This window comes from Aspergillus bombycis (genome assembly GCF_001792695.1).
Source record: "Aspergillus bombycis strain NRRL26010 chromosome Unknown contig00008, whole genome shotgun sequence".
Classification (NCBI taxonomy): domain Eukaryota; kingdom Fungi; phylum Ascomycota; class Eurotiomycetes; order Eurotiales; family Aspergillaceae; genus Aspergillus; species Aspergillus bombycis.
Window position 1 is genome coordinate 181,792 of NW_019170010.1, and position 19,692 is coordinate 201,483.

A 19,692-nucleotide genomic window follows, 5' to 3' on the forward strand; every position below is an offset into this window, starting at 1 on the left:
CGAAGTACTACCGGCGTTCTCCAACACGAATTAAGGGTATTCTCCGTGCGTAAATGAGCTACACCTGCTGACAACGACAGACTTGATACCAAGATCTGCGGGGCTTGTGCAGAATACGGGTGCACACCGATCGGCATTGTCGCGGGTGGTCGAAATCCTCAGATTATATTGGCATGAACACCACAAATTTGACACCTGTCAAGGTTCGACACCAAGCGGATTCACCCGCATCGAGCTGCAATTGTGTCCGGAATAAACTCAAGCCGGAAAATGGGCGACGTTTAACTGGAATGCAGGGATATCCCGTCCGGGAATGCGCTACGGCAAGGACATGAGAACTGACCACCTTTCGATATCACGTCCTTCTAGAGATCTAGTCGTCTGTAGACTATCTCTCAGCCCGACAGTCATGACGCCGCACACTTTCATAACCACCGCTCTGATACAGCCGGTCCGACCGCCCAGATTGGCAGAGATGTGACACATTTGTTCGCCGTGTTGGTGGGGCCGATAAAAGCAGCTGTATCTAAGGTAGTTCGAAGGGGTTGAGACGTGCTTTCTGTTGATTCATAATTTTCTTGGCTGAGGAATTTGCTGCTCTTGTTCTTATTTATAATTGCATTATCCATGATCCATTCATTGCTAGCCAAATTTTATATAACAGGCGCGTGCGGTCCATGACATGATTATTAGAGAAACATGAGGAATCTAGTTGGAGAATTTCGAGGGGACTTTTTGCCTGCATTCAGCCATCGACAATCAGCTCGATATACCTCCTCGTAAGAACCTATGACTCAATAACTTACCCAGTCATACTCTCAAACTTGCTCCTCGCACCATCCGTAAATTTCTCATTCGCCTCTCGCACCTTCGGGTCGTCGGGATTGACGCGACCACCGCCGAACTTCTTCTCAATTGAGTCGAGGCCTAGTCCATGCGTGAATATCTCTTGACATGCCAGAGCCAGATATCTATGATTAGGTCAAGGTTATATTGGGGGGACTACATACCCTTATCGAAATAGTCTTTATCGTTCGAGCTGCCACCTTCCTTGTCCTTGGAGTGGCTACCCCCGCTGAGCTTGGAAACGAGCTTATCCATTTTTTTGGTAAGTTATGCTTGGGTATGGCCGGTGACGGTGTATGTGGTCCCGATAACTGTTCGAACGATTTTGTCTTGCGGGAGATAGAAGCTAGCCTATATATACGTTGCCTCAAGTTCATCTTCAGTTCCAGATGTCATCAAGTAATGATGTCATTTCAGGCGATTGAGTGCATTCAACCATGGGTCCTCGTAACGTCGTTCAAGGTCCTCTGGGATGATTAATCCCCACCGTACATTAGGACCGAGTTAGGGTATTGGAATAATACAGCTGACCATCATAATAATCATCTATGAACGATTCCACTCACCCTGAAGCACGTGCACGGGAGGATATCATTACAGTTTGCCCAGCCAACAAGGAGCTCTCACAACCAGCATTCCCGGCTGCACATATACAGGTGTCAGCAAATGTATGGAGTGTCCGAGTGTCCGAACAATCTAACACAGGCTTGTGACCCGTCACAGTTTCCAATTTCTTATGGTAACTTTCCTTTGTTGACACTTTCATGATTTGCCTGACTATGTAGGGCTGTGGTAACTATTGGATATAACTTCAGTTAGAAATTCGGAAACGCTTTAGTAGTGACCGAGATAATACTTGTAGGGAGGCAATGACGTCGCTAATCATATATTTAAGGGTAGACTTAAGAAAAAGAGAAACTATGGTCAAACGACAAATCCATAAGTCGTCAGCGTATAAAAATAGATGTGTGGTAAACGAAAACTGTCAAGGGGATCATTCCCTTTCCCCCATTATCCGTCGTGTATCAAATCCAGGAGGCAAGGAACACATCGGAATGGGCCTCTGCAATTCTGGAATATTATCGTCGTCAGGACAAATCTTTCTTAAAACCTTGTACATTATGAACATATACTAGGCCAGCAAGTGTAGAACGACAGATGCTATAAATACATCGATAAAAACCAAACCAAGAGAAATAGAAACTGTTCAAACGAGATGGCCTCCGGACTGGAAAAGCCAGGCCTACCTCCAACCCGAGTCAGGCATCGGTGTAGTAGCCGCTGTGTGCATGCTGCCAGTTTCGTCCACACCCACGGGAAGTGCATCTTTTGCCAGCATCTCCTCGGCGATGCGCTCGAGAGACTTATTATTCCCTTCCTTGTCCCTGGTCTCGGGGATCCACAAGGTAGCAACAAGGCCCATCAGCATGAAGAATGATAAACTAGCTTTGCTGTTAGAGTTCGTGGCTGGTATTTAAAATCGATCGCTACAGTTGTGTCAGGCCTACCAGAGAAGTGCGTATCCTAGCCAATCCGGCACATTTCGCCAGGTGGCGCCATTCCCAAAGTCCACATACCCTAAGAAGCACTGTGCAAGAATGGAACCGAGCTTTCCAGAGGCGGCTGAGATGCCATGGCAAGTGGCGCGAAACCGGGTTGGGAAGAGCTCAGCAGGGACCTAGGCACAGTTAGAGAGGTCAGAACGGGCTGAGGAATCACGAAAAGTCCGTTAAGGCATTTTCATTTTGACGTACAATATATGTTGTGGTGTTCGGTCCTATTTCGGGTAAGAAATATGTCTCAGCCAGAGCTTCGATGACGGTGGGGGGTGATTACCCTCCGGGTCACTTACCAAAGTTGAAGAATATCTGAGTCAGAACATAAAGTACAACCAAGGCTGATGAGTCGCCGTGTGTGCTCAAGTACCGGAAGGAAGCACCAATGATCACATTCAGAATAAAGAGGCAACTGAAGCCAAGCAGCTGCAGATTCCGCCGGCCGATTCGGTCGACTGTGAGCACGGCTATACAGCTACCGACGATGGCGCCCGATGAAACGACTACGATGCTCTGGTATGACACCCGAATAAGGGATTCATATACTCCTGCCGAGGGAATGTGGTTACCATACCAGATGGTATTGATAATGTCCACGTTCATCAACCCCAAGCCGTAGAACGGCAGGTCGAGGCAGAACCAGCACAAAGAGGTTGCCACGAGCGTTCGGAGGTTGCGCTTTTGTTGCAGGAAAGTTTTGAAATCTCTCCAAAAGTGGAGTTGAGGGCCTGAAATATTCCCCAATGCCATAGAGCTTGATTGCTGAGAGATGACTGATGGGGTAAAGCCGTTTTCACGAGTTTGGGTGGGGGATAGTGACATCGTCTCTTCGACTGGATGGAGTGACTCCTGGCCTAGACTAGAGGCCGAGGCAATCTCCGCTGACTGATAAAACTGAGAGACATCCGCAGCAGCTTGGAGACTATTCTGCATGACATCGGCGGTATAACGAGGGGATTCAATGATCGTCAATCGAAACCAGATGGCAATAAATGCAGGGACCGCTCCCAGACCTACGATTAACCTCCATATGCTATCTAGATTCCGAACACAGGACCCTGTGCACTCTCGAATTTCTGGGTCATTAGGCAGACTATGTCGAAAGCCTGCTACAGCGATGAGAGCGATGAGTGCTGCCGCCGTCTGTCCAAGTGATTGGCAGAGGAAGACGGCTGCCAACATACGGCCCCTTATGCGAGTGGGTGCAAGCCTAACAGAATGAGTTAGCTATGCCACGGTGGAACGGGAGGGGGCCATGGGTCCTCATATGGCTCACGAACTCAGAGCAGATCACAGCGGATAAAGGGTAGTCGGCTCCCACTCCCACTCCCATAAAGAACCGCCAGAACAGAAGAACTCCGATTATGGACATAGACTCATATTTGCCAGAGGATGACATCGCCATCCCGAGGGTGCTGAAAATCAAGACAATCAACTCCAATCCATACATCTTCCGGCGACCCCAGATATCCGCCGCGATACCAAAAAGAATCTGGCCTACGAGCGCGCCGCCTAAGGTCATGATGCTAAGGCCGACCTGATAGTTGTGGACACGGTCAGGTTTGCTGTCCAAACTACCCCAATAGACTTCGCTAATCATGGGGACAACCATATTGACTGAGAAGATCTGCAAGCCTGTCAGTCGCTATGGATGGTTCAACCTCTAGCTCAACTTACACAGTACGCATCAGCAAAAAAGCCAACTCCGGCAACGACTATCACCCAGAGCCATTCCCTCTGCCTTGCACTTTCCAACCGACTGATGATAAAATTGCGTCTTTGTGCTGGCTAACCAGGGGATGAGCCAGAGCAAATGGAGAGAAGCTGTTCAGGTTGTCATATGCTACCTACTGCATGATGCTGGAAGTCCTCGTAGTTCCCCCATGGGTTTAAATATAGCTTCACCTGAGGCAAGACCCCCATATCAATTGCGATAGTCTAACCGTGATAAACGACGACCAATGAGAAGCTTGGGAATTATTGTCCGACTGCAGGAGATAAAAGACTCGAAAGAAATACGTGAGCCGGGGAACTATGTCTCAGTGCGAATTTCAATCATGTACCACGCAATGGTACGCGGAGTAGATACGGGGCATTCCTCACAATATATCAGTGCCATGATCACAAGGGGGTGAGGCTGACCATGAGGCGGTACTCTCCATTTCTTCAAGGTTGAGTTTCTACTTCTTCATATCACTCTTCGCCAAAGCTGAAGCAGTGTTGCTCCCTAGAAGCGATTGAGCTATGTGCCTCTGAGGGGACTTGGCAAATTGATGTCAGACATCGTATACGAGGCACTAAAGGCAATCCACCTGCGCCCTGTGGCTGCGAGATACATTCAATACAAGCATCTTATCTCAACACGTTCCTGACTAGGTCCCCACCATTGGTCTGTGGGACGACGCTAAATCGGTGCTAAAATTTAGCCTTCCTGCACCGCCGCCACGAGTCATTGCCCATCGCTTCCGATAGACGCATAATTTCGGGGCCGTGCATATCGTACATTCAAATCTCCGGTCTTCCAGAAGGCCACTCGCCCCGTATGTGCGCATGGATTGGAAGCGCTCCGGGCGAAAACACCCAGGAACCCACCGCTACCTCTGTGAACGTGATGGCATGACTCGACCAGATCGCAGGGGCTACATGACACAGTCAACATGTTAGTCCTATCAGTGGCCTTCGGTACTCTGAGGCTTACTAGTCTCGCTCAGCCTCATGGCAGACTAGTTCGAAGCCCTCGTGATCATTTCACTTGCATGTAGAATACGAGATTCCAGATACCCGCTTTCACCTTGCTTTTGTTCCTACCCACAGTTCTAACCTCCATTCCACCCCGAGATCTGCAATAACAGCCTACCTTTTACAAGGGTACCAAACGAGAAGGCTATAAGGTGTCTCGGGCAGATCTACATCAAAGCACGTCTCACCATGAGCCAGATAGGTGTTGGTGATATCATCACTGCAGTCAAACTTGTCTGGACGGTCTATGAAAGCGTGAAAGATGGACCTTCAGGTGCGGCAGGCGACTTTAACTCTTTTCGCCAAGAGTTTCACGCTATCAAAGTACTACTGGAAAGGATACAGCGGGTAAAGGAGTCCACAGCAGGAGATGCCCGTGGTCTGGGGGCGTTTTACCACCAAACAATCCAAGAATGCGCCCAGTTCGTTAATAAGCACAAAGTACTGGCTCAAGATAAACCATCAACAGATAGCAGCCGTCGTGGGAGTTTAGGCAAAAAGGTCTCAATCTGGTTTGAGAAGGTCACCTGGCCACTCGAGCGAAGTGAGGCCGAACGGCTTCGACACAAACTTGAGCGCTGTCTGAGCGTGGCAACGCTCAGGTCTACCGAGGAAACACGCGATGCAACTCTGGGTTTTATGAGGATAGCGGAAAATAACCAGTTAGAAAATCTGGAGATGTTAAAATCGATCAAGTGAGGGCCACCTTTTGTGACAGGATACTCTCTGCTGAAGGCTGACCTCTTTAGGACAATGACGGCACAGATCTCGCTCCTCCTGCGGAAATGCATTATCGACGGCCCAATAGACACCGAAGAGCATAATGCACACCACTCAAGCCAACGTGGGCATCGATCGAGGCTCGCCGGCCTTAAGCCGGAACACATACTGAGTGGAATCCCGGAAGACGACGAAATGCCTTCACTTGACAGTCAAAGGTACCAAAGGGTTCTAGATCGCATACGTGAGATCTCCGAGAGACTGGGAAACCTTACTCGGCGACTTGATACACATGGTCTACCCGTAGGCCCGCCTCAGCCTTCCAATCCCAGGTCTACGTTGAATTCTGACGCGGCAATTGCTGAGACACCAACCATTGATGCAATGGTTCTCTTCCTTCATCAGGTTAGTGATGATGTGCGCGATGCACTAGAGATGGTTGGTTATGGGCACGAGCTGGTCCCGAACTATGGCCGGTCTGAGAGAGATCAAGCGGTGATTAAGCCTGCTCGGTCGATCAACGACACTGCAGAGGAATGGGAGCAGTTCCGGCATTGGCTGGACTTCCAGCTGGTACACGCCTTTAATACAAATTCTATTGATATCAAACCACTCCATCCATCACCACCACAGCTGTTGGATCTCTCTCCATCACCCGAGTGCCTCTCACCATCGATTCCAATTACCCGTACACGCTCAATGGAGTCCGATCTCTCAATTGGCTCTCCAATGTCAACCATCTCTCTACCGATACCAGATAGGAAGGTTTTACTTACAAACCACCCAGTTCAAGTGTGCGTTTATATCTCTCAATCTGACCATCGTTCCCCATTACTAACAATTCTGGTTCTTAAGGGAATTTCCGGACCCGAATATTCCCAACCGCGCGCTTTTCCGCACATTGATATGTACAGTGGTGGCTTGTTTGAATACCCAAACACATGAACCAGAGGCGATTGAAGCAGTCGATATCAACGGAGGAGTCAAAGTCACCCAGACCATCATCCGCGGGTCCACCACCGTCAAGAGCTCTATGCTGCCTTACGTACCGAGCAGCCGAGTCACCGCGCCGTTTTCTGATTCCTGCCCAATCTGGTTTCAGGGTTCGCATAAAGCGAAGATTGAAGATAATCAGTCCACCGTTAGATACAGTATCTCGCCCATTTATAAATGCCGTGACCGCAGTGGTAAGCCGTGCCCAGCAATATACACGGATAAGCTTGGGCTTACAGCAGATATGAATTTAGATTTTGAGAGCTTTCAGAGGGTCCTTCTTCGAAGAAAGACCGTGGCCTGCTTTGACGTGAGGAAGATCTCCGTGGGATCGGATTACTACTCCAACTCAGAAGAGACAGTCCGCGTCCTCGAAGACCCTATCACGAAAGCACTCTCATTGTTATTCTTTGCTTCCTTCCCGGGAACGTCTCGTCGAGCAAGATTTGTCGATATACCATGTGAGCCGTATCCGGACTTTCGTTGGTGAGAATTTAGCCTCCAGGTGGAAAGCTTACGCCTCACTAGTAAATGACTTGGCCATACCTAGTCGTAAATCAAAACTGGTCAAACTTCCATTCCAGGCTGCTTCACGCCGCGATTCCATGGATAGCGTCGCCAGTGGCCTTTCCCAGGAGTCCCGCCAGTCTACTTTAACATCATTAGGGTCGAACTCACGGAGTAAGTACCTGGAGCTTGAGTTCTATGAGGAAAGAGGTATGTATATGAGGCCCTAAGAGCTCTTTGTAATTATGTGCGGTCTACCTAACGACTATTCAGACTGTGCAGCATTCGTCCGAAAGCTCAGCCATGCTGATGGGACTTGACTTGACCGGAGCTATGCATAGCACTCTGCGTATTTGAATAATCCAGAAGCATCCCTTTTCCTTCCCAATAAACCGATCGGCGAAGGGAGCTCTCCGAAGCGAAGCTTCTTACATGCTATTCTTTCCCGTGGCTAGCTGAGAGCTGGTCAGCGGGCAGCATTGGATATGACCGAGTTCGAGAAGCCAGATATCCTTTTCCGGGCACTTGGAACGGCCGATCACTTAAACCTCATTTTGATTGGATCGTCGATGGACGCAGACTACAGCACGCGCTGTTCAGACCAACTGCATCTGGCCTACGAAGCAGGGAGGGGTTTGCTACAGGAGCCGGTGGCTTGCGTGTCCCATAAGTCTTCGCTTGCATATCCCTTGCATGGGGATCCACCAGGGTACTTTTGCCCACTCATGTAATTCCCATATAGTGTTAATCTTTTTGACGTGTATATATATGATTCCCATTTTCACTGTTACCAGATAGGGTTTACAGACTGCTGCTGTAATTACAATCGCCCAAGAGGCGTCTGTATAATTCCGAAGATCTGGGCAAGCACGCCAATGTGGCTGGCGGAGACTTCGGGGGAAATCTGTACAGTTTCCTCAAGATCGATGCCCTATATTACTTAACCGTCTGTACAGTTCTTGTCTTATGATACAAAAGCTCTATTAGAGCTTAGCCTCTTAGTCGTCTAATAAAGAGGGTCTCCAACCTTAAGAGGGGGAACGGTGAGAACTGGGCAGTTGTTTGCGATGGGGCGAGGCAAGCGCAATATATATATAACGGGTTACAAATCAGACCAATCTCTAAATAGGGAAAGGCCCGGCTCCTAGCAAATGAATGCTGAGAAGAACTCCTAACGAAAGAAGGCCAATACCAGGAGGCTGGACGCCCCCAGGGGCAACGCAAGAACCCACCCCATAGTTGCCCACCCGTACGTATCCTGAACCCACCCACCAAGAAACGGCCCAACCATCGCACCGGCCGCAAAGGCACCATTGGCTAGCCCATAGGCAAATGCAGTGGCTCCTCCTTTCCCGAAAATCCCGGGCTGTCGAGACTGGATTGCTTCAACAATGCAGGATATTTCCACCATGATCGGCGGCTCTAAGATTGTGAGGCATGTCCCAACTAGTGCGAGCAACGCACACAGGATGACTTTGTCGTGCAGCGTATTCTGTGCCACATATCGAAAGCACACAAGAATGGGGACCGCGCCAAGGAGTGCCAATGCGGCCTGATACCGGCGGAACCTAGGCCATCTATCTACGGTATACCCGCACAAGGGACTCATGATCTGAGGGACCATTAACGCGATAAAGATAAGCCCCTGAGCGGTCTGCGCCCATGCGAAGGTGTCCTGCACGAAAATAGGAAGCACGCTGTCGAAGGACGTCATAGAAATAGAAACGATCAGATACACTAGGAGTGCCGCTAGCATCCGTGGCGATCGTAGCAAAATAAGAGTCGAGCTACCAGACACATAGTTGCCCTGCGGCGATTGGCAAACTGTCGATACCTCTTCTGTTGGGCCTTTCGGAACGGTGCCTTTCTCATTCATGTTTCCTCCATCTGAAGGTGTTGGGTCTCCTGAATCGGTCCCCACTACCGCCCGCGAGTCGATCATCAGGAGTCGAAGGATAAAGTCTAATATAAGCAGTGCAAAGGCCAGCCCGAATGGGGCATAATAGCCTCCATGCTCATACAAGACACCACCCAAGAGCGGACCAGCCGTTGTTCCCACGATAGTCGCCATTGCAATATATCCGAGAACTTGGCCAAGCGCCGCCTCACCGTGAAAGTTGTCGACCAGTAGTGCCGTCCCTACTGTCGATACAACGGCTGCGGATGCTCCTTGAAGCAGCCTCCCTATGATCCACAGTGCCAGGTGTGTTCCGATGCATAGTAGGGCAGTTGCCGCCGCAAGAGCCACCAAACCCATGAGGAATGGCCATGTGCGTGATTGAATCCGGTCTGTGATGTACCCGCATACAGCTGAGTACCACGAATGCCAATACCACAGTTAATGCTCTTGTCCTTGTGCACAAGACGTACCGTGCAGGGTGACTCACGTGAAGCGACGGTGTTGGCGACTCCATAGAGCGTAAGAAGAATTGAGGTCCAACGAGGTACTGATATGATTTAGACATCGGAGTTAGCAAACGGTTTATACCCAAGCTTGAGCTCACTGACCATCCTCTAATGGAAGCCCAGTCTTGTCATGTAGTGCTGTTGGAGCGAAGGGAACAATCTTTATCGGTCAGACTTATGGGGCTGGATGATCGGTGCTCCATTTACCAGTCCATATAACATCATGTCCTTGTGAGAGTATTGTCAGCAGGCAGACTCCCAACGCTAATTGATACATACTGTGAAAATAGCAAAGCAAACCACGAATACAATAAACCCGTTTGATGATCTCACATGGAGAAGGCTTCGGCTCTTCTGATCCAGCATTTTGTAAGGTTTGAATACGATGCCGCACGAGACGAGAAAAACCAGGATGATGACCTTGAAAACAGTTGCAACAGAGACGGTAGCGGAACCAAGGTATGGATAAGACATATAGGAATATGTCTATGAAGAGAATTCCAAAGTCAAAGGAAGACAACAAATTATGTTTCCAATTTACGGGATAATACGGATCGGCTGTTGAGGCAATGCAAGGCGTTCATGAGGCGGGCCATATATGGACTCGATCTGGCTCCATAGTGCGCATACGTGTAAAGACAAGCGTAAAATTGTACTAGAAATATGAAAGTGGAGAATTTCGTACTGATCTACCAAGACCTATTTGATGATCGACAAACATGTCTATTTCGGTTGAGCTCGCCCCTCAGAGCCTTCTTACTGCTTAATTCTTGCGCTTGACTTTCAATAGTCGGGTTCCAGAATCGTCATCCTCCACCTTTTCAAAACGATAGTACGTGCTCCAAACCTCATGGCCGGTGGTAAAGGACTTCCAAGCAAACTCCCTCTGGCGGGCGACCAATGTCCAGCCATGCGGCTCGCCAAACAGTTCCATGTTGGCGAGGTGGTTTGTGGAATGCATGTGGTGGTCCCCCAAGGCCTTTAGCTTCTCATTATATCCATCTGGAATTTCATCGACACTGACAGTAATTGACCTGCGTGCCACAAGGAAGCATAACACTAGGACAAATGTGAACTCCTCGGGGGAGAGGAAGTGGATGGCGGAGAGGCAGACGATGTGGTCCACCTCACCGTAGTCAAGGCTGTGGAGAAGACATGTCTGCATACGGTCGATGTGCACCTCGTCATAAAATCCAGTAGCGCGACATGTTTCCACCATTTTGGGCGAAAGATCACATCCGAGAACACTGCCTGCGTGGACGCGACGGTGGCTACCCGGTTTGCACTCAGAGAGCAACCGGCCGAAAATGCCAGTCCCACAGGCAAGGTCGAAAACAGTTCCCTGAAAGTCGAACTTTGCAACAATACCCCTAATGATCTCCGCCATTCTGGTACCCGACTCCTGCAAAGTATCGTATTTGGAGGCCAAGCCGTCGTAGGTCGCTGCGACTTTGGACCCCGTACCGCGGTTATTGCGCAGCATATAGTTGGCGATGAAGACGTTGATCACAGCCATGTGGCCACCAGGGAAGCTTGACATAATTGGGAGGTCCTGGAAATTGCAATTCGTCAAGAACGACGCTGGCTGTGGATTCACTTCAATGGCGAAAGCTTCACCGTCTGGCCGCACACGAAGGTCGACATCACATCCCATATGACTGCCGCGGAAGATGCCGGCTTCGAACGCATCCAAGGCAGTGGCTTGCAATCTCTCGTATAGAGTTGGGTTATCTCGTTTGTGAATAGTCTCGAGGCGAGTGTCGCTATCAAACTTCAAATCGAACGTGAGGAACTTCTCGGCGGTACTCAAATCCTTGGCCTTGACGATACAAGGGCTGAGCGCAACTGCCGAATCTCCCAGTTCAATCACGCTTACGATGTAATCCTCCCCAGGAATGTACTCTTGGACGACGATGTCATCACTGCGGCCCACAGGATCAAAATTATCTGCGTAGGCCTTCGGGTCTACCGAACCCAGAGAGCGTGCCCTATTTAATCGTGATTCGTAGAGCTGTGCATTTATTCGGCGAAGAGCCTCTCGCAACTCCCCTTCATTGTGACACACGGACTTTTCATCAATCATTTGGCTAGAGCATCCGTTGGCTGGTTTCACAAAGAGAGGAAATATGTCGATTCCTGGCACGCGGGGCGCTCCTCGCTTTCGAGCTTCTTTGTAGAAATCATTTTTCGTTCGGGAACGCTCCCAGCTGCGGATACCAGCTGATGGTACCCCTAGGGATTCAAAATATTGACTCGCCTGAATCCCAGCCACGTCATCGTCAAGAGTACCCCAAAGGAAGTTTATGTAGAAATCGAATCCTTCCTTCACGCATGCGTCGATCTGCTCCTTTGCGGCATCTTTGCGTATGAACCGGCTCTCGAACGTATGCTGAGATGTAAAGGCTCCTGGATTGGGGAAATCCGTGTCGAGTCCAGTAAGCATGGAGCCGGAGCCCTCATATGAAGAATGAAGGACACAAATTCTCATGGTTATAGAGAAACAGAAAAACGAACGCGGCGCCAAAGTAGAAACAGTTGTACCCTGGGATATCCTCTCATGGACAACACAGACAATGCACTGACTCTTAAATACTTATTGTCTAGTGTCATATACAGCCATCCAATCTGGGAACAGGAATTGTCTAGCTGAACGAAAGCAAATAACCGAAGCACAAGGTTCTGCTGTATCATTGACATCAATATGGATTGCGTCAGCTGTTGTGGCTGGCTGAGGGCCCAACGCATGTCAACGTAACTTTGACCAGTTTTATTGACAGATCTGGTAGTCAGATCGATAGCCATGTATGGAGCAGTCCTATTGTGAAGAGACAATTGATCGACGTCGTGAGGAAGGTCCTGTGAGAAGGTATGTACGATGTCGAGCGCTAGATAAAATCATCTCCTATTCATGCATTCGCGCTCGTTCAGCATAGCATTTGCTAAGGATGGTGGAATCCATTGCTCTAATAAACCATGCCCTGTTCAATATATCAATCCCGAAGATTTAATCTTCCTTTGATTGAAAGTACGGACAGCTGCCGCTCTTTTTGTTCCGGGGCATTTTGGCGGCAGTCTGCAACGGTGTCTAGCGGTGAGACGTGCAGCAATAATTTCCGCACGAACCCTCCCCCTTACATGAATGAAGGTATAAGCCTCTTTTAAGTTCTGAGTGGAATTAGAACAGAAGAACACGTAAGCGAACCTGGAAAAATCTTCGATGGTGTCTCAATACATATCATTTCCAAACCATCTGCAAGTTGTACCTTATCCGTAGTAATTGCAGAGCAGGGAAGCTTACATGTTCTTGTGGGTCCAACAACAGTGAAGAAGATATACACAACCCCGAAGGATATTTTCCACCTCACACTAGCTAGAACCTATCTCAGGCACTTTCCTTGTGGCACGTATCATATTCTTGTCAATCCATTGGGTGATCTGAGCATAAGGTCCACATATACAGGGCACGGGTGCCTCGATGTAGCGGTATATCATAGCCAACAGTACTTTTAGTGAGGCAGAATACATCCCCGTTGCCAACTTCACAAAACTAGTCGTTTATCATCGCACACAGCCAGCGTCTGCCACCGTTTACGCCAAGTTGGAGATATGGATCATAGACACTCATCACAGAATTTAATGACCCAAAATCAGTTATGTATGTTTCCGTGTCTCGTCACAAATCCAACGGAGCAGGGCTTGCGCAAGTTCTCTTCCGTTCCTATCCCAACGCCTTCTTCGCAAGATATCCGCAGAATTTGTGACAACCAAGGCGTTACATTGCATCAGTTGATGTACGCCGCATGGGCTGTTGTTCTCCAAGTTTACACCAGTGCCGATTCGGTGGTCTTCGGATCTCTACAAGGGGTATCAGGTTTACGCTCGCATTGTTTTGAGCTGAGACACGATTCACCACCTCTGCTTTCCGTGAACGATGGAAAGCCCATAGATGGCTCGCCCAGCGGCTTCAATACTGCCGTTATGTTCAACCTGACGGGCTGCCCGCCGCCAGAGGTACTTCACCTGAAACTATATGACCCTCTGCGTATGGCTGACAGCTGGACCTGTAGATCAAGGTTCTTGTGCACGTCAACGATGATGAGGATGAAATCAGCGTCGCGTTACGTTACTGCTCATCCATATTACTTCCGGACCAGGCAAGCCATGCCGCACGAGCAATGGGACAGGCAGTGTCGAGTATAGTACGAGACCCGTTATTGCCAGTCAAGAAGATTCAGCTCGTCAGTTCGCAGGATATTTCTCTGCTCTTGGAACAGAGGAGAAGCCTACCCATCACTGTTCAAAATCGCCTAGATCATCTTATCCGCCAGCAATGTCGGAATCACCCACAATCTACGGCAATTGATGCTTGGGATGGAAGGTTAACTTATCATGATCTGGATTTGCTCAGCGATAAGCTTGCCAACCGCCTTTACAGAGTAGGGGTTAAGCCAGGAACGTTTGTCCCGTTATACTTTGAGAAATCCAAATGGACTACGGTAGCAATTCTAGGGGTCATCAAGGCCGGTGGGGCCTTCGTGCTTTTCAGCCCGTCACTCCCACTCCATCGGCTCCAAGGGATGATAACTCGGCTGGAGGCAAGCATAATTGTTTGCTCTAACTGCCTTGAGGAAAGAGCTGGCCAGCTTGCTCCTACAGTGATAACTGTCACTAACTACCAAGACGAGAAGTTCACGTCGGAGTACAGACCTTGCTCGGATCATCACCTCAGAAGTCCACTGGGCGCCCTCTACGCTTCGTTCACGTCGGGCTCCACAGGTACTCCGAAATGCGCGGTAATCTCGCACTCCGCATATATCGCGGCGGCGACAGCCCAGATAAACCCCATGAGGCTCTCATCAACTTCTCGTGTCCTGCAATATTCCTCGTACACGTTTGACGCAGCGATAAACGAAACATTATGCACGCTGTTAGCTGGCGGGCTTCTCTGTGTACCCTCAGCGGAAGCCCTGGAAGACTTGAGTCCGACCATTACCCAGTTTAGCGTCAACTGGATGATCCTTACACCCAGCGTCGCTAGGATACTCAAGCCTACAGACTCGCCATCATTACGTACCCTCCTCCTCGTAGGCGAGGCAGTGACGCGCCAGGATATACGGCAGTGGGTAGAAGCTGTCCATCTCATCATTGCTTATGGACCAACAGAATGTACCCCTTGCACAACTATGCTGCCAGAGGTGCAGGGCCCGGAGGATACGCATTGCATCGGGATTGGGATCGGAGCCAGATGCTGGATCACAGACGCCGATAATCCTGAGAAACCTCTGCCAATGGGAGCCCCCGGGGAGCTTCTAATCGAAGGGCCGATAGTTGGAGAAGGCTACTTAGGGGACCCGGAAAGAAGTAGAGCATCATTCATCGATCCTCCCACGTGGCTTCTGCAGACAGGGAAAGCTATCTCTAGAAAGCTCTATCGAACAGGCGACATTGTTAGATATGTCAGCGCTGACAGAATGAAATACGTTGGGCGAAAGGACGGCCAAGTTAAGATAAACGGCCAGCGTCTTGAGCTCCAGGAGGTCGAGCACGTCTTGAAAGAATCATACAATAAAACAATGAACGAAGTTATAGTTGATGTGATTGTCCCACGCGATGGGCACCGACGTACATTAGTGGCATTCGTTGTACAACCCGGTGCCTCAAGAACGAGTGATGAGATGAACATCGATGACTTGCTGATGAAGCCGACTGATGCATTTCGTCAGCAAACAGCAACAGTGTCCTCCCTCATTTCAAGGCGCTTACCCAGATACATGATACCATCTGTCTTCCTACCATTGACGGCTTTACCAGTCACGCAGACATCGAAGATTAACCGCGCTCAGCTCCGGTCAGTGGCGCAGGCTCTGTCGCAGCAGGCATTAGCGTCATATGCGGCTATAAAGAGCGAAACAGTGCTTCCCTCGACCACGCAGGAGCATCTCTTGCTTAGACTTGTAAAGGATGTCCTGTCTCTGGACGCTCCAGACATAAATGACGATTTCTTTCATCTGGGAGGGGACTCTATCTCTGCTATACAACTCATCGGCCGAGCAAGGCAGGAAGGTCTTCAATTGCAAGTATCTGACGTCCTTGCGCACCCCGTTCTCAGTGATCTTGCAAAATTGACTGAGCAAAATGCTATGCCCCAGTTTTGTGGTGCTTCGAAGGTGCAGACCTTCGGCCTACTGCCTACTGGGACTAACCTCGAGTCGCTTTTTGAAGAAGCCTCAAGACAATGTGGTATTACATGCGATGATATTGAAGATGTTTATCCATGTACTCCTCTTCAGGAAGGAATGATGGCGATGACAGCAACGCAAGGAGGTCTCTACTCTTGTCAAACGGCCTTTTCAATTCCTCTTCATGTAGATATCTCGCGTCTAAAAGCCGCATGGAATAGGACGGCTGAGACGAACCCTATACTCCGAACAAGAATCGTCCACACAACTGGTGGTAAGACGTTGCAGGTAGTTGTCAAACCGTCGGATTTATGGGAGCATGATGGATTTCAGGGAAGTGATATGAGCGGGCATCTTTTTGGTCTGGGAAAACGTCTAATTCGGTTGGCACTTACGGAAGGCACTACTTCTTACTCTTTAAGCCTGCGAATGCATCACGCAATCTATGATGGATGGTCACTGCCGCTGCTACTAGAACAAGTGGCAACAGCTTATTCTGGTGGACTACTACAGTGTCGCCCATTTACACCGTTCATCGAGTATGTGATTGGATCCGATCTTCAGTCTCAGCGCGACTTTTGGGCGGAACATCTGCGAGATACACCAAGCGTTCCTTTCCCTCCGGTGCTTCCCTCATCGCGTGCAAGTAAATCGCCCCAAGTTATTGCGGAGCAAACTCTCGGTTTGCAGGCAGAACCATGCCAAGGGATCACCCTTGCAACATGCATCCGACTCGCTTGGGCTTTGACTGTCTCTTCCTATACCGGCTCACATGATGTAGTAATGGGCTTGACATCCTCTGGTCGAAGCGCGCCGGTTGACAACATTGACCTTTGTACGGGACCGACTATTACGACAATGCCCTTCAAAGTCAAACTCTGCCCACAGAAGTGTGTGAGGGACGTCCTCTCCAATATCCAACGCCTGTTTGCTGGTTGGACAGCTCATGAGCATTTTGGCATGCCTAAACTGAGGGGTCTCAGTGCTGAGTATAGCGCGGCGTGTAATTTTCAAAATCTTCTTGTTATTCAGCCATCAACCTTAAGGGAAACAAAAGTGCCTGATGTGCTTGGGACGCTTTCTGAAGGCAGCTTTGATGTGGAGAGGAACGGGTATCCGCTTGTTATGGAGTGTTTCTTAGGCACAGCCTCTGTGACCTTCAAAGCCACTTTCGCTCCTGGAGCAGTACATAGTCGTCAAATGTCCAAAATTCTCAGCCACTTCTCACACGCTTTGTCGCAAATTCTTTTGGCGCCTCATGCTACACTCGAAGAGATATCTACAATCAGCCCTGACGATATGGAGTGTTTGAAGAACTGGAATCCAATACGGTTGTCGCCTGTTGAAGACTGTATCCACGGGCTTATTGAGAGGCATGCTACTGCTCGACCCACTGAGCCTGCTATCTCTTCCTGGGATGGCAATCTGACATATGAGCAGCTGATCACCCTGTCTTCTAGGCTGGCAGACCTGTTGATAGAACACGCCGTTGGTCCAGAAGTAGTGGTTCCGATATATACAGAGCGATCCAAGTGGACTGCCGTGGCTATGTTGGCGGTTCTCAAAGCGGGTGGTGCTTTTCTGTTGCTTGATCCGTCCCACCCTAGCAGTAGGATTGAAGGATTATGTCGAAAAGTGGAAGCTCCTACTATCATCGTGTCGTCGTCTCTCTTGAACAGCCACTCGCCAGACTTTTCACCAATGCACATCCTTTCGGTGGGAGAATCAGGAAGTATTACGGATGTGACCACACTGTCTGGTCAACAACAAGCCAGAGCCCCAGTCGCCTCAGTGAGCCCATACAATGCTGCCTATGTTGTGTTCACCTCAGGCTCAACGGGCACACCAAAAGGAGTCATTATTGAACATAGGTCTTTCATAGCTAATGTATTAGCGGGCACTGGGGGCAAATGCACTGACAAGGCCCGTGTTCTTCAACTTGCTTCAGCCACGTTTGATGCCAGTATCGCGGAAATACTCTTTACATTGGTCGCAGGGGGGTGTATATGTGTACCGCGAGAGGCGGATCGATACACCAATTTAGTCGAGTATGTCCGGTCTTTTGCGATCAACTTTTTGTACCTTACACCATCTATCGCGCGAGGTCTAGAACCTGATCAACTCTCGCATCTCGAAGCTCTAGCCCTCGTTGGCGAGCCCATGAATGAAGGCGACATAGCCACCTGGGCTAATCATGTGGATCTAGTGAATGCATACGGCCCATCAGAATGTTCCATCGTGACCTGCTTTCAGCAACCAGTAACTCTCTCCACGGACCACCGCAATATAGGCATTTCCGCTTCTGCATCATGCTGGATAGTGGACCCCGAGGATCATGACACTCTCCTCCCGATCGGAGCTGTGGGTGAGCTTCTCGTCGAAGGACCCATTGTGGGGCGCGGATACCTAAATGACCCTGAGAAAACTGCCGCAGCATTCATACCGGCTCCCCCGTGGCTACATAAGATCCGAGGCGGGCAGCCACATAGCATATACAAGACCGGTGACCTCGTACAGTACGCTCCCCAACTTGACGGCTCGCTCTTGTATCTCGGGCGGAAGGATACACAAGTTAAGCTTCGCGGGCAGCGCATTGAGCTGGGCGAGGTGGAGCACTACATTCTTCGATGCGCGGCGAAGATCCTAAGGACTGTGATTGTTGAACTGGTGGCGGCTGTTGACAGACCTCCTGCTCTAGTTGCATTTCTTTTGACGACCGAAGAGGATACGGCAGATGTGCCCGATTGTGGTGGTATCCTGCGCAGTTTAACACCGCGGTTCCAGTCACTTGTCCAACATATTCGACAGTCTCTAAAGAGCGAGCTTCCCTCCTATATGATTCCCACAAGGTTCCTGCCTCTAGACCATGTACCCAAAGCCTCAACTGGCAAGGCGGACAGACGACAACTTCGTGAGGCAGCTGCGAGCCTTCCTCTGACATCGATGGACGACGTTGCTGAGAAGGTAGTCTCACGGCTGCCTGTGACTGAAGCCGAGCGTATCCTACAGGAACTTGTTGAGGATGTGCTTCAACTTAGCAAAGACGCTGTCAGCATGGAGAGCAACTTTTTCCATCTTGGTGGAGACTCACTGACAGCGATCAGGCTGATATCACGCATCAAACGCCTCGGGTGGCATAACATAAACGGAACTGACATATATCAGCACCCAGTCCTATCGGATTTAGCATTGAAATTAGATAACTCGGCTCAGCTTCCAGATACCCCTTGAAGGTTGAGTGTACCGTAAACCAGTGCATCGTGCATTCGGTTCTGCAACGAAAGAATTAGAGATGTTTGATCAATTACTTTTATGTTTTGTAAAGACCATCACATGCGGCGGTGCTTGCGTGAATTTGCTTTTTGTCAGATCATCTATTTCAGGTTATAGAAGATATTTGAACACTGAGGAAAGCATTGAAGGGTGTTGTTTGCCATTCACAGCCCCTCATGCTGAGATGGATTTTTAGGCCTTGAAATTACATATTCCTTGTTTGTTCCTACCTTTGCAACGTTTCTGGCTTCGTTTCTTGTGTAAGAACTTGGGCAAATCTTAGAACTGTGTTCTCAGTAGCGCTTTGGACTCGTGCATGGCAGCTTGGGGGATGAGCTTCTTCACAGCGTACTACACTGAGACTGAGGATCACTTGCAGTCGGGAGAATCTGAGGTTCACAAGGTGAGTCCCCAGTTCTGGTGTCGCTTTTCATCTGACCATTCGACCGAGAACTGACGTACGTTTCCAGGAA

The 19,692-nt window shown here is 49.5% G+C and overlaps 6 protein-coding genes across 6 annotated transcripts; 2 read left to right on the forward strand and 4 right to left on the reverse strand.

Annotated features, from left to right (window-relative positions):
• Positions 1–708: 708 nt before the first annotated feature.
• On the reverse strand, positions 709–1,101 carry ABOM_001680 (uncharacterized protein; the record flags this gene model as incomplete). Its single annotated transcript, XM_022528810.1, has 3 exons — positions 709–739; positions 807–927; positions 1,011–1,101. 3 exons carry the CDS (start codon positions 1,099–1,101, stop codon positions 709–711), a joined length of 243 nt encoding a protein of 80 aa, XP_022393250.1.
• Positions 1,102–2,089: 988 nt separating this feature from the next.
• Positions 2,090–4,325, reverse strand: ABOM_001681 (inorganic phosphate transporter; the record flags this gene model as incomplete). Its single annotated transcript, XM_022528811.1, has 7 exons — positions 2,090–2,288; positions 2,355–2,524; positions 2,601–2,623; positions 2,699–3,612; positions 3,683–4,029; positions 4,080–4,190; positions 4,254–4,325. 7 exons carry the CDS (start codon positions 4,323–4,325, stop codon positions 2,090–2,092), a joined length of 1,836 nt encoding a protein of 611 aa, XP_022393251.1.
• A 1,005-nt stretch (positions 4,326–5,330) lies between these two features.
• On the forward strand, positions 5,331–7,681 carry ABOM_001682 (uncharacterized protein; the record flags this gene model as incomplete). Its single annotated transcript, XM_022528812.1, has 6 exons — positions 5,331–5,836; positions 5,891–6,655; positions 6,717–7,048; positions 7,109–7,315; positions 7,383–7,571; positions 7,635–7,681. 6 exons carry the CDS (start codon positions 5,331–5,333, stop codon positions 7,679–7,681), a joined length of 2,046 nt encoding a protein of 681 aa, XP_022393248.1.
• An 851-nt stretch (positions 7,682–8,532) lies between these two features.
• On the reverse strand, positions 8,533–10,133 carry ABOM_001683 (uncharacterized protein; the record flags this gene model as incomplete). The annotated part of the gene is made up of 2 exons (XM_022528813.1): positions 8,533–9,650; positions 10,043–10,133. 2 exons carry the CDS (start codon positions 10,131–10,133, stop codon positions 8,533–8,535), a joined length of 1,209 nt encoding a protein of 402 aa, XP_022393249.1.
• Positions 10,134–10,530: 397 nt separating this feature from the next.
• ABOM_001684 (uncharacterized protein) lies at positions 10,531–12,255 on the reverse strand (the record flags this gene model as incomplete). The annotated part of the gene is made up of 1 exon (XM_022528814.1): positions 10,531–12,255. One exon carries the CDS (start codon positions 12,253–12,255, stop codon positions 10,531–10,533), a length of 1,725 nt encoding a protein of 574 aa, XP_022393254.1.
• A 1,169-nt stretch (positions 12,256–13,424) lies between these two features.
• Positions 13,425–19,177, forward strand: ABOM_001685 (uncharacterized protein; the record flags this gene model as incomplete). The annotated part of the gene is made up of 2 exons (XM_022528815.1): positions 13,425–13,778; positions 13,835–19,177. 2 exons carry the CDS (start codon positions 13,425–13,427, stop codon positions 19,175–19,177), a joined length of 5,697 nt encoding a protein of 1,898 aa, XP_022393255.1.
• Between the last annotated feature and the right edge of the window lie 515 nt (positions 19,178–19,692).